Source organism: Paramisgurnus dabryanus, chromosome 20 (genome assembly GCF_030506205.2).
Source record: "Paramisgurnus dabryanus chromosome 20, PD_genome_1.1, whole genome shotgun sequence".
In the NCBI taxonomy this organism is placed as follows: domain Eukaryota; kingdom Metazoa; phylum Chordata; class Actinopteri; order Cypriniformes; family Cobitidae; genus Paramisgurnus; species Paramisgurnus dabryanus.
Window position 1 is genome coordinate 27359383 of NC_133356.1, and position 15202 is coordinate 27374584.

At 37.0% G+C, this 15202-nt stretch overlaps 1 protein-coding gene and 1 long non-coding RNA gene across 3 annotated transcripts in view; one reads left to right on the forward strand and one right to left on the reverse strand.

Moving 5' to 3' along the window:
* Positions 1-2818, reverse strand: part of pkdcca (protein kinase domain containing, cytoplasmic a) — a 38828-nt gene extending 36010 nt beyond the window's left edge. The window contains exon 1 of the mRNA XM_065251685.2: positions 1812-2818. Within this exon, the coding sequence (XP_065107757.1) occupies positions 1812-2543 (732 nt within the window). The 5' untranslated portion in view covers positions 2544-2818. The remainder of the gene's footprint in view (positions 1-1811) is intronic.
* Positions 2819-2830: 12 nt separating this feature from the next.
* Positions 2831-8554, forward strand: LOC135733282 (uncharacterized). 2 transcript variants are annotated; one of them, XR_010526930.1, is made up of 5 exons: positions 2831-2937; positions 6250-6347; positions 6958-7064; positions 7333-7388; positions 7483-8554. It is a non-coding gene; the product is annotated as an uncharacterized lncRNA (long non-coding RNA). The 2 variants fall into 2 exon arrangements; XR_010526931.1 differs by lacking the exon at positions 2831-2937 and adding an exon at positions 5682-6126.
* Positions 8555-15202: the final 6648 nt, after the last annotated feature.

Here is a 15202-nt window from a genome sequence, read left to right on the forward strand (position 1 = left end):
TTGGTAAATGTAAAATATGTGTAGAAATAAACTAAATAAACAAAATGTTTTAGATGTTGATATAATTTCAGAATTTCAAGACAGCATCAAAAAGTATACATACGTGCATTAACACGACTGATACATGCTTGTCAAGAATGCTTGCACTTTGCAATATGCAGCAAGAATAATTATGTTACTTGTAATAAACAATTACATTAGAAAGACCTTTAAATCTTTTTTGTATATATTGACCACACTCTTTATACAGACACGTATATATATATATATATATATATATATATATATATATATATATATATATATATATATATATATATATATATATACATGTGTGTGTGTGTGTGCGTGTTTTTTATATAAATTTACCTTTTAAAAATGTGCATAATGAAAAAAAATGTAGTAACATTTTCTATGGAAAATATTTTTTTCATGTTTCTACAGTAAGTGTAAGCATGATACTAAATATTACACTATTTTTATATTCTGTTATATACTGTTAATTGAAATTAAAAGAGTGAATGATTTGCAGGTTTGCAAGAGAAGTATAAACTCAGTTCTAAACATTAACCACATTATATTTGTATTAACCAAAACTACATTTTGAATAGGGTCGAAACAACTACATTACTATGTGGTCGTTTTTTTTTTTTTTAAAGAAAAGTTCCAGTTATGTATGAGATTATATAGATTTTAAATTCATTATAAAAATATATGACTTATAACATCTAACACTTATTATTTTATAACACATGTTGGCCTTAACTTTCTAATATTACGAATTTCTATAAGCAATAATATATAATGATGACGTCCTTGTCGTTTTTGTGAGTTTATTAATTGGGATCCTGCACCAATGGGTCCCTGCTGTGAGCACAAAGGCCCCAATCTACAGCATCTGATAAAGCGCTTAACAATGGACCCTGACAGCTCTTGAATAAAGGAGACTGTTATTAAATTAACTAAACCAGGAATCACTGGTTATATAAACAGTACTGAATTACAAAAATATTAGGCTTATACAAATAATAAAACTATCGTGTTAGCAAAACCACTACTAAATTGTAACTCATTATTAACCAGCAACGTACATTTCTACTGGATTCTCTGAAGATACACGCATAACATACATGGACTTCAACAAAAAGTGTCGGCTACAAAACTACTCATGTCAAATAAACGACACACGGACCAAAAACAGGCCGAACAACCGTTTCTGATCGCTTCAAACCTGAGGAGCGATAACAGCCCCCATTCAAGCAGACAACGCGCCTAATCTCTAGTCACTTGTGGATTGCATGATAAACTAATTACTAAAACAAACTATTAAAAACAAACACTATTAGCTTTGTGTTGATTTTGATACTACACCCGTAAACCTTGACACCATGAGGTCTCACCTGGTCAATGAACCGATAAGGTTTATAATAGAAAATGCTGATAGGCATTCATTAACTTTGGTGTTCATTTTCTTGGGATTGTTTTCTTTCCTCCATACAGGTTATTGAGATAAGTCGTTTTTGATGAACCCGTTGACTGATATATTTAACATTGCAGTGTTACACACATATATGAAAACTGCTGCATCACTTCATGTTGTATTTAAAAGTAGCCCACACACTTTTACATTATTTGGAAGTTGTTCATTGTTAGGCTACTTAATAGTTACTGGTGTACAATAAACAATGTTGTGTAAACCGTCGACAATGTTTTAATTTACCACATTTTAAATTATATGCATTATTGCACTTTTTACATTCAATGCTTTGTTTAAAATCCTACTTGATTACTAAAGGTTTGGAAATAATTACCTTGAGAATATTCGGGTGCTGCAGCCTCTCCATCAAAGTCATTTCTTTGACGATTTTGAAGGAAGCGAGTTTGTAACAGTCTTTCGACGACGCGTACTTCTTCACGCAATTCTCCATATCGTGGCCTCCGAAATCGACTGATTTTAACGCGACGGAGAAGCTGCTATTCAAAGCCGCTTTATACACGGCTTTCGTGTACCCGGATCCCAGATAATGAACATTTGTCACATTATCAATACTGCCGCAGCCGAGCATCGCTTCACGCGGGGACTCCTGATGCAACTTTGTTGCTATAGAAACAACAGGATGATCGCCTTGGTTTTCATAAGTATCGTTTCCTCCAATTTCTTTGTATGACTCCCAGTCGCTGTCTTGCTCCAGGTCCATGAGTCGCCTGCGCTCCAGCGGTCGAGCGGCGTCTCCGGTGCCGACCCAGTGCGCGCGTCTCTGGCGATAGCGCAGCACCTCGTCTAATCTCTCGCGTATCTGCAATCGGAGCTCCGGGAGTCTCCCGGCGGCGGCCGTGGGTTCAAGCTTGGTTTCAACGTCTGGCGAATCATCGGCGTGAAGCCTGACGGCCGCGTCCCCTCCGGGCTGCTGTTTTTCGTGGTAGTAGCGATGCGCGCGCTCGCCGTGGTGCTCGAATCCAGGAATAAACAAGAAATTCATCAGCGTGCCCATGAAAAATGAGAGACAGAAGCCCGCCGCGACCACCATTTTCCTCCGCTTCATTTTGTTGCTTATTATTATTAATAGAAAATAGATGTGTTTCCCCTTCCAGCCTCCGCCTACCAGCCGGGCAGCTGCAGGCAGTCTGGCCGTGCGCTGGTGTAGTATCGTGCAGCGTAACGTGTTCAAGATATCGAGGGAAGGATGTGCAATGCCGTGTGTTCAAGTCTTCATCTTGCAGTTATGATTAATGCCATCTCGCAGATTTAAGATCCACCCCATATAAGGCTGATCATTGTGACACTTGCCTCCTAGCGTGTTGCGTGCGAGCGCAGTTAAGCGGGGTCTCCGTGGGCACACCCGCACCGTGCGCTACAAGTGACGTCACTGTGATTGACAGCTTACTCAGCCCTGCTGTACTGTAGTTTCGTCTGAGGCTCCTGCTGATTTGGACGTGGTAAGAAAGCAATGTATTGAACTACACTACCCGACATTCACAGCGCCAGCAGGATCGTCTCCATCTATATGGGGCGGCTCTAGGGGTTCTTTGAAATAAACGCGTTTTTCTTAGAGATTTTATATATTATTCCGAATATTTATTTTGTTATTATGTATTTTTGCTATAAATAAACTTCTATATCTAACTAGGAAGGTAACTTATGTGTGCCTTATTTATTCATATAGCCTGATATATTATTTTATATTAATTAAAAATTATTATTTTCTTAATACAGGTATTCTTTTTAATACAGTCTTTTACTAATTAATATAACTATTCATAATAGAAATATAAAAATTTTGTTCTTTGTGTAGGTGACTAGGCTTATGCCCTTCATTTTTTATAATTTTAATTGTTTTGTCAGTAAGGCTTTTCGTCACTGATCATATTACACTGAGTAATAGGAAAAGGACATTTTCAATCTTTCTATGACAACTATCCCCACCGCATGATTGATTTCTTAATGTTTTCAGCAAGTATTTAATTCTCCTTTAGCTCACTGCTAAAATGATAGTGCGGTCTGTTTAATTTTAGACTTTTAGTTTGCAAGTCCCACTACCTTTGGGAAAGAAAGTGTGTATAATTGCGTCTCTAGGGTCGGTGAAGAAAAGGTTTAAATGAAAAACAGACACGGGCAAAGGGCTTGAAGAATTATAGAGACTTGTAGCTTTGTTAAACTCCAGCAAGATAAGGGGATTTTATGGACCATAATATGCGTAATGCTAAAATGATTTCTTCATGCACTGTTTTGTCTGTGAATAAATAAACTTAAATGGCGTTGCCGAATCAACCAACGACTTCCTGTATACTCCATGTTTACCACAAAAATCATGAAGTACAACTGTTTTGGATAAGGTCACTTTTTAGGATACATCGGATTTGCAGTAATTATGCAATCGTACGGAGCAGGCGAAAGAGTTGCCAGGAATAGCAAGTCATGAATGCCATGGAGACACACAGGGCAATCCATCATGAAGGCATTAACATGCTGTTAGCAACTAATTAACAAATACAATCAACATGGAAACTGCAGCAATAACAGCAGATCAGCAGGAGCCCTGCTTCAAGCCAGTTAGGGGTGGCTCTTAATTTTGGCACATGCGTCTGGTCTTATTTATAGCACTAATTAAGCTAATGTAATTAGGTGATGTTAGTCTAAATGTAATGAGCAAAACTTAAATGAAGGGAAATTATGGTGTTTGCCGTATATTTTTAGTGTTATGTTCACCCTGAGACTTTTATAAAGGTTTAGTTCATTGTTACTGTATAGCAACATTGTAATAAGAATATTTTTAAAGTGTCATTTTGGCAAGAAAACTTTACACATTACAGATGGAGATTACAACGTAAAATCTGAAACGTAGCTCCATCTCCTGGGCGCTATAATAATAATATGCTCATAATAATAATAATAATATGCTAATAATATTATGCTCATAATAATATTATTATTCATAATAATAATAATAATAATAATGTCTATAAATATAAATAAATAGAGTAATGGGTGAAATAACCGTATTGCATAATTTGAATGTACAACGCAATGACAAACTGAGAAGGAAAATACCAACATAAATGATTGTCTAAATATTTTTGTAAATATTTTTAATTATAATATAATTATATTTTAAAATATAAAACTATTAAAGTGTTAAATAATAAATCTTTACAATTAAATAATCCTGTTTAGACAATGTTAGTTTTGTTAATGAATGGTATGCATGACATTTGGACTCAAGCAGAGAGAGACACAGTGTTATCTACCTGCATGACAATGGCTCATTAATATAAACAGATGCTCGTTATCATTCCAAGTAAAACCCATCGTTTTTAAACGACGTTTATCTTTACAGTCTTTTTTTAAAGACGGAGGTGGGAAATGGTATTAACGGTAAAATGTAGTATCTTAACAAACAAGGTTAACAAAATGAAAGGTTAGCAAATTAAGAAAGTTAACATTTGGAAAAAAAAGTCAAGTTTTACAATTTCTAACAATTTGGGTGCACGTGTATTACACATTATTAATTAATTTAAGTAATAGCGTGTTACATTTTGACGCAAAATGGTGGATGTAAAGAACATTTCAAAAACATTAAAATATAATTTGCCTTTGTTGTTCCGTTAAATACGCATCTTTATTTTTAATACACAATAAAACTGTTACAATCGAGCAACAGAAGTGAAGTGAGGGGAAATGCTATTTTACTTCTCATTGTTGCTGTAATATTTGACATCATTAGCATTGGTAACCCTGAGGCGGGGTGGAGACCCTGCTCACCTCGGGGGAGCAAACACGCGCTAATGCGCCTTAAGAAAAGTGCGTTTTCCTGAGACAATGACGCAGACTTTGTGCTCTCAAAACCCTGACATCTTAAATGTACGTTTGCATATGAATACGTTAAGATTCACTATAGATACGGAAGTTTTCCCTATGACTGAAGTTTTTGTGATTGAACGGATTATTGGGAGGTTTGCAAATTTACACCACCTCGAGCAAACCACATGGTGATTGAAAAATGTGATGAGAATAGCACTTGTCAATCAAATATCAATCAGAATGTCTTACTTGATAATCTAGTTAAACTTTTTGTGATTTATATTAGTTCAAAATCATTCTCTGAGTTCTCCTGTCAGGCTGCAAAGTCCTTTTGGTCTTTATTTAATTCATATATCAAACATTCTCCTTTAACCCACAAAATCAAAATGCAGAAAAACGTCAGCTCTTCTCCAGTAGGAACACATGTCTTGTTGTATTTTTGAAAAGTAAACATGTAAAGTTGGCTGATTCTTGAGTCTGTGTTCATTATGAAATATGCTGGACAGCAATATCTGAACTGTGTCTTGTGAATATCCAGAGAGCGTGTCTGGGTTTCCTCAACATGAACTTTCATTTATGCATGCAGATTTCTTTTGCCATGTAGGGCCAAAACAAATATGAACAATTTTATGATTCATAGCTGCTGAAACCACAGTGACTTAAGGTCAGTTTTTTATTGCACATTTGTTCTGTTTAGATTTTGCTCTTTATGATGATTGTCAGCACTATATTTAGAGAAAAGAAGAGAGAGCGTTCAGAAAGAGGCGCTACCACCCTGCAAACATATTCCCAACTGGTTTATACATTGTGACAACTGGAACAGTACAGTATGTGTGTTTCTAACTCAAAGTTTAGACTGTTTCTTATCAGTTTGATATTTTTTCCTTAAGGGGCTAATGGCAGACACTTATCTCCGTAACTCTGACCAAACGTCTGTTTTCTCTAAACAGGGAACTCGGCAGGTGCCCTGATCAAAGCCACAGAGACAGTCTGCAAATAACCAAACCTCAACATAAAGTGATTCTTCATCATTAAGAGCTAAATATAAGTAAGTGCACAACATTTTTGTTAATGGGCATTAACATGGCTAGTGAATGGGGTAAATTCAGTGAGGTTGGGCTACTTTTTGAGATATTTCTTTTTACTGTGGTCAGTATGCAGTTGTGTGTGGGCTATTTTTTCCTAAACATATCCGGGTGATTAATTTTCTTTTTATAGGGGTGATTTAGAGGTGAAATGAGTTGGATGTCAACATGAGATTTATGGACCTGCAAAATGAAGTATTATGATATTTTTAAGCACTTATATATGGTGACCTCACCTCACAGTGGTTTATGAGACAAAACCTGTGGCCTATGAACACCATCAGTCTTTACGTTTCTTTTCAAACTACAGCAGTTAATAAAAACCTTACAGCAATGCATGCAATCGCATTTCAGTAAAACGTTCGTAGTACATTTTGTTATATTTTTTCTCAACACTGCATGTGCCCAAGTAAGTCAGAGCGTCTCTAAGCATGTGTTTAAGGCTGCGTTCATATGTTTTTAATCAGGTCTTTCTAATAAAGAGGTTAGCTCAGGTCATTGTATCAACACACGGTATTGGTTCACTCTTGCAGCGAGGCAGAAAATTGGATGATGCTTCCTTCTGCTCTACAGTTAATCGGGCATCATCCTGCCAGTCCTTGTGGTTTCCAGTCATATTCTGGGAAGGGGCCACAATCTCAGAAGATCTTGGATGTTTTTCCGTGTTCCCTTCTTTCACTGTGAGTCACAGCTGAATGGGTAAACCGGATGCATCAAACTAGCCATAAAGCTCATATTATGTATGATAAAATAATGCAATCGAATACGCATAATGACAAAACAACGTCTACATTATAGACAGTTTCATCGGACGCACATGCGTTGTTTCGGTTACACTTCTGCTTGTAACTTAACTTCCGCTCTTGATTGTTTAATGGTCTGACTATGTCTATAGACTCTAGAACAAATACCTTGTTGAAAATAACAAATGTTTTGGTTTTTCTAAAGACGAGGGGAGATGGCGATCATGGATCACTGCTTGGAGAAGGAAAGTTTGGCAGCCGGTTTGTAGTTAACATTGTATACATTATAGTACACATTTTACACAGTAATGTAAACATATCTTCTTAATGTGTAATCATTTTTCTTCTTTTAAAGTTTACCAAGTGACTACTTCAACTAAAACATATTTAGCTAAATGTGCAGGTCAAGCATCTGCCCCACTGAAACACTATAATTCCCCCTGGTCAACAAAGAAGCTTGGACCTTTCAACTGCACACAGCCATCTGGCCAGGCCAATGACAGACCTCCATGTAGCCACTTTAGATGGCAGGATTACTGGGCTGTGACTGCCACGGCAGGATGCTCAGGGGACCGGGGGATCTGTGTCCTGAAGCCCAGGGAACTTGATCGGTGGGGGGATGACTGCAAAGACCTCCAGCCTACAGCAGCAAAATGGGCGCCTGGGGAGCAAGAGCTCACAATGGAGTCTCTCAGCACCCAGACAGCAGCAGAGAATGAATGAGGAGAAGGGGGGGGGGGGGGTGATGGGTAAGACGAGAGGAAAAGGAGCATTGTTGCACAGATGTCTGGGGTGAAGCTATGGAGTCAGGACGAGACTGAGTCAGTGCACCTGTAGGACTTCATGCAGGTTAGAAGAGTGAAATGCAGATTTCTCATGGGATCTGTCTCTTTCTATGGACAGTGGACATGAGGTCATGCGAAAAGTATCATATGTCCATGTGTTTGCTTGACACCAGATGAATTTCTTATACACATTAAGCTTGAATTATGGACAATCCTACAAAAATGTATCCAACGTGATCTCATGAGAATGTGTGTGTGGTTATACAGCGATCTTGATTCCAGTTCTCAACAGCAACTGTAAACGTCAAATCTCACGTTCATATTTGAATTCAAATAAGAAGCTTTACGGCAGTGATATCAAACGCTCATTTGCTCATGCGTGCTACATTACAGATTTGTGTCATTGCTGTCTTTCAGTCAATGTACCTTTGAAATTTTAAATGTGCGCCTTGAGAAGCCTGATTAACATTCTCATGGATAAATAACTTTAATACTCATCAGACCCACGTGCGGTGACACGATTACGCATCTGGTCTGAAATTTACTTCCGGTTTCAGATTTTTTTAATGGTCTGACTAGTTGCTAAATTGAACTCTTAAACAAATACCTTGTCAAAAATAACAAATGTTTTGGTTTCCTAGGTAATCTTCATGTTGTTTATTTTGCTTGTTATATAAATAAACTACTTTGTTGTTATTTATTCTTAGCTGAGTTTAACGGAACTTGTTTATGTTGTTACTGCTGAAACGTCTATAGTCCAGAGAGGATCACGGCTGCAGCACATCATCATTGTAACTACTTTTAGTACTGCTTTTGAAATTTCATAATAAATGAGTTATTGTGATTACACATGTCTGTCTGTTATGCTTTTAATTTCTAACAGTAATAAAACAATAAAATAAAATGACTTTAATATACAGTTTTGGGTAGGACAAATGCTATAATGTTACTATTGTTACAAAATCCTACACATTTTTCTGTTCATTATGTTGCATAACATAAGAAGAATAAATTACATATTTTAAAAACTTTTTATAAAATGGGTTTGGGTTGGGGTGGTAAAATAATCAATAAAATGGTTGAGGGGAAATTATACAGCAGTTTTTATAATATGAAAGATTTGAAAATGCAGTAAACATGCTGCACAGAGTTTTGTACGTGTGTATGTAAGAGCTTTCTCTGAATTTTCAGCGCAATTGATGAAATAGGATCGCGCAACTTTCATACGCTTTCAAAACGAAACTACGGAGATCCTCCGCTTTAGTTTTATCAATGAAAGGCTAAAATAGCGCTGTTCACCGTATGTTCACGCCAGAAGTCAGAAAAGACATAAAGCTTGTGTTTAATACCTCAGATTAGATTAATGGGCGGAGAGAAGGCGGTCGCGTATGGCTGTTCGAACACATTCAACCACATATGCGTTCCGCAACTCCAAAGCGATCCGATCGAAAGTGGTTTCGACTATCTCTGGATGTGGTTGAAAGTGGTCGAAAGTGGACGAGCTCAAAACGTTTTGAACACCGTTTACACCTGGCATTAACGTCGTCCACTTGTGATCCGATTGACGAAAACGCATGTTAATGCCAAGTGTAAACAGCCTCAGAGAGAGAGATAAATAAAGGTCTGACATCAGGTACCCAGGTCAGGGATGCTAGAAGACAATAAACGTGTCAAAAGTATATAGCTATGGCACCCATCTCATTATGTACTCATTTAAACTATATAGTTTAATAAAATAATGTATTTTACCAGCAATACACCAACACAACCTAGTGATTGTATTTACTAGCTGCTGACCACCTTCAAAAGTGCATAACTCACATGTAAAAATCATTAAACATTTCCATAAATGTTTCTTAGTTTAAAAAAGCTTTTTATTTGATTAACTTTTTGTTATTGCACTTTAATTGTAAAGATATTCCTACAATTAAAAACAACTAGTTTGAGATTTATATTCCCTTTTTTGAACTATACTAGAATCCTCCACCTGTCCCGGCTGTAAAAAAGTAACTTTTACTCTGAGTAAAGTTAAAATGACTTACTTTTTACTTTTACTTGAGTAGATTTTTAGACAAGTAACTTTACTTTTACTTAAGTAAAATAATATTAAAGTAACTTTACTTTTACTTGAGTACAATATTTTATTACTCTTTCCACCTCTGAAAGTAACACACCTGAACCCAACCTCACTGAGAAGAAAGCAGATTGCACTAAAACGCAAGATTGATATACAAATTCTTGTAAAATAGTTACACATTTCCAGGAGACTGAGATTCCAAACGGACAGTTTCACCAAAATAATTTTTTTTTCAATGCAGCTCAGAAATAAGAGAAACCAATGCATGCTTAATTGTCAGACTGCATGTTATGAACTGTGTAATGTAAACATTATATTGTTTATGTTACAGTTTAATATGTTGGAAAAAATAATTATGTGACAAAGTGGCACTGCTGAAACCAGCTGAACAACTGTAACATGGCTGAAGGCTGTAGTTATGTTCAATTGTGTGAATACTGTGTGCCAACACCTCAACACTGCATTCATTAATAACCCAGCATACGGTCAAAGCATGTTTTTACAAGGATATATAATAAAGCAGACAACTATTGCGAGATGAACAAAATCAGTTTGCATCAGTCCTGAATTCCTGCAGTTTGGCCCTCACTTAAGTTGAATCTGATGCTACATTCTGTTCCCTAAACATCTGGCAACCTGCAGTACAGATGACACAAAGTAAGCACCTTTCATGACCCTCCTCTATCCTCTCCCCTCAGTTTCATCATGCCCACCATTAAACAGTGCTAAGCGCAATGATCATCCCAGCCTGGACTCTATACATGACCGATGCCAGGGCTAAGCTCAGTTTACATTGACAGGCTCCTCGATCACTCTCTCTCTAAGTGCATGTGATGAAGGCTCCCTGCTGCGGGGGCTCGGCCGTGATATCGAACGGCGCCACAGACTGCAGAGAACAAGATACTCAGACGGGCCTTATGACACACGCGTGTACGCTAATATAAACACATTTTTCCCCAGCTCTACTGTACATGTTTCACAAAGAACAACAGGCCCATAAACGCAGGGGTCAGATAGTGAAAACTGTGTATTTATTAATAATACGCAACCCTTCATGTAAAAACCCATCGTAACTCAAATTGTGATTTATATAAGTAAGAGCATGTCAAAGATCGAAGTCAATGTGAAATCAAACTTTGATGCTCCAAAGCTCATACTTAGATAAGAGACATAAGTCTGGTTTTCACATACAGGGTCACATATTTTTATAACAAAGTAACAAAAATGCTCCATATTGGACCCAAACATGAGTTGAAACAACCCAGTATTGTATAAAAGGGCCTTGGATACGAGGCCAACAGCCTTACACTTCCACAAGAAGGTTAACACCGGGGAATTTAAGGCATATAGCACAAGCTAGGGCCCTAGATAGGATAAGATGACAGTAAGTGAGTATGGTAACAAGTAAGTAGGTATGGCAACAGACTTAGATGAATGTGGCACAGCTGGGTACTAGAGGAGGGGGATGACAGAGTTTGGAATAGAAGGATTAGAGGCTCCGTTAGACTCCATAAGCGGATCCCTGCATCCAGTACCCATGGGGGTGAAATTACACGCGCTGATGGGGTGCAGTGACTCAATGTTGGGGGTGAGCAGTGATGGATAGGTACTGAGCCAGGAAGGGTCACGTCTGTCAGATGGCGGTCGCTGTAGCGCACATGTTACAATACTAAAACACGTTTCTATACATAGAGTCAGTATCAGTACCAGTGTTGGGAACGTTACTTTAAAAAAGTAATTAGTTATAGTTACTAATTACTTCTCACAAATAGTAACTGAGTTAGTAACTCCGTTACATTATTATAAAAGTAATTAATTACCAGGAAAAGTAATTACTGCGTTACTTAAAAAAAATTAATATTTCAAATAACTTGAATGCCCCTTACAAAATTAAATATGTTAAATTAATAAAATGGATACTAAAGAGAAATCACTAATTTTGTGGCAGCATGTGACGATGTGAGGTGCTTTATTAGATCAGAATTACTTGCCACAGACGTGGAAAGACTTTTTCTTCATGGGCATAAGTTGCACATTACACAAACATTCTTGCCTTTCACCTCAACAATGGGAAAGTAGTGTAGTGCTTTATACTTCGTGTTTGCGACCGCTACCTTTGAGCTTGTTGTACTTGCCATCGCCCTGTCGCCGGTGTTTTCGGAGTGATTGATGCGCGATGACCGGGCTGCATGTCAGTGCTTTGAGATGGGGCACAGTCAGCAGCAGCACCGCTGCTCGTTGAGAAGACAAAACGACGCGTATTTTCATGTCAGTCTACAAAAGTCTCCAACCACGCCAGAAAAGATAGCTAGATTTGTCATATAAAGTCGCTAAAGTGATAGAAAGTTGCTAAATCTAGCAACAAAGTGACCAAGTTGCTCAGACTTTTTAACACTGCTTCTCGCTCCTCTGACTTGGACTGCGCGTGTGGGCGGGCCTTTTTGTGAACTCTGCCTCTGGTTGGCTACCGATGGAAATTAAGCCAATCATCATTCGTTATGTTTCTCACAACACACACAAGAGAAAAACAGTGTTTGGCTGAGAGAGTGAGCATACGCGGCTGAAAATCACTACAGTAAGATCAATTTTAGTAACGCGCCGCATTTTAATGTCAGTAACGATAACGGCGTTATAACGGGGGAAACAGTAATTTATTTGATTACTCGTTACTGAAAAAAATAACGCAGTTACTAACGCCAATTACTTATAACGCCGTTATTCCCATCACTGATCAGTACATACTGTATGTATGTAAGGCTTGCACAGACATATAATAAAACACACTTACATTAAACCCAATGCTTGGCATGCAGTTTCAAGGCATATCAAACAGCTTTACTGGAAAATACAATGTGGGTAATTTCTTTATGTTAAAGCTGAAATCTAAAAAAAAATATTTTTGAAAAGTGCATACTGAAAAAATACAAAAACTCAGCATGATTTAGCTGTTAGCACAGATTTGAAAGGTAACGTCAGTTGTTTTTCAATAGGTGTAAACCTAAGTATGTAAAGTAACCTGCAATGGAATGTTTTAGACAGAGATGGCGATAGAGAGGTTTTTTACATTTAAGTGTGTCTGACATGTTTTCTCGTAAATGAGTATTTTTTATCAGACTCTAGCTCTATTTAGTAATTGTTTCTTGTGGGGATATAAGGTATTTTCATCATTTACAAAGGTAATCAGTGATTTTATTGCATTTATTTTCATAATGTCAGTGTTTTTCTCCGACCACTCGCATAAAAACCCACGTTTACCATGTTTTTTGACAAACACTAAGGTTGTGTGGTGATTTAATTGCCATCCAAATTCAGTTCCAGAGTTTATAAAAGGCAATCAATGCAAAAGTCATCTGCACTTCTTTTTAGCCCACTGAAACGCACCATATGTTCACACACTTCACGTTTATTCTGCACCAAAGATGGTTCTTTCCTTGTGAGCATTTTAAACATTAACATCTTCATAACTGCAATGATGAGAAGTATGGGCACAATATTTCATTGCTCTTCTATAGCAAGTGGGAGTTGATAAAAATAAAGAGAAGAAAATCACAAACATTTTTAACATATCTATTATCAGCAGGACCAAGTGCTAAATACATTTTTAAAATGAATTCAATTACACAACGGTATTTCACATATAATCAAGTATCCGGGTAATGTGAATGATCGTGTAATTAAACACATATGCAGCTAATTTTTACGTGTTTCGAATTGCATGAGTTTTATGGTGGAGGAGGCAAATATATTTTTACCTCCTCGTCAGAAACAATTACCGTGCGAATAGGACATCTGTCAATGAACCGGTTGAAGTGATTTGAAGTAAAAGTATTTGATAAATGTATAATACTTGCCAAGAGCATTCAGTTGATATCATTATCTCTTTTTTTTTGGCTGTAGCGTTTGGTGGCTTTTGCATCTCCTCAATTCTTATGAAATATATATTTTTATATGTGTGTATGTTTTGTAACCCTCATAATATTAGATCAATGACAATTCCAAAAACAGTGTTAACACCTTAAATGACACAGAATATGTCAGATTTTTGATAAACCTGTCTACAAAACTTATTGACTGCTGCATAAAAGTTATAGTGAATATTTCCTCTCTACAAAAGTGTATGTTTGTCACTTGTTTGTGTTTAAATATGACCTATAGAAACATTACCTATAAAAAGTACCTCAACTAACAGAAGGTAATGCCACAGAAACTTTTGCTTTAATGCTTTATAATGCACAGGTTACTCTGTGGTTCCAATAGCACAATTGGAAGAGCATTGTGTTAACAACAAAAAGATCATGCGTTAAATCCCAGCAAACACATAATAATAATAAGTTTACCTTGAATGCAATGGAAGTCACTTATTGCTTATACCAAATGCCTAAATGTAAAAGTCAAACATCACATGCAACAGTTTTTTATGCTTGTTTAACTTTAAAATGTCACTAGAGATTGTAACAAGCAGCTTGCATAGTGTTTTTTTTTTTTTTTTTGAAGGAGGACAGGCACCTTTCAGTAATCGGGTTAATGCATTTATATGACACATATTTAATCCGAATAAGACTAAGTAACAGTTACATTTTTTTATGTGCATTTTGGTCCTTGTACAGCAGGAACAGATTTAGTAAAACGCTAAGATTATATCTAAAATGAATAAAAGCGAGTTCTGACTGAAAACAGACTTACAAACACGCAATCTCTTTTGTCTCTGTATGAATTACTGTCACTGCTGTATGAGTACAAAGGTGATTTTCTTTTCAGGTTTACTGAGAACCGCTGTAAAGATAAGACAGGCTCATCCAGCGTCCCCTCCGAGCCGGATAAGTGGAAACACACTTACATCCCGGCCTGCACGGACACACACTCCAGATGCCTGCGAATAAAACCACAAAATCCTGTTAGTGCGATTTAAAAGGGGAGTATCGGGAAAAGCCTGTGTATGTGTATGTGTGTGCATATATAAGTGATAGGGTGTGTTTGGCTTGAGCGGAACATCTGATTAACATTTCAGATGTGTTTAATTTTAGTTTTATATATAATGAGACATGAAGGATCCATTTGTCGACCACATCAGAACAGAATAATCAGCATTTTGAGTTGACCGGAGAAAAACCTGAGTATATGAGCTGTTACAGTACTGTGTGTGTGTGTGTGTTACGATCCCAGATGGTATTGTTTTTAGGGGTATGAATGGGAGGCAACAATATGAAATGATG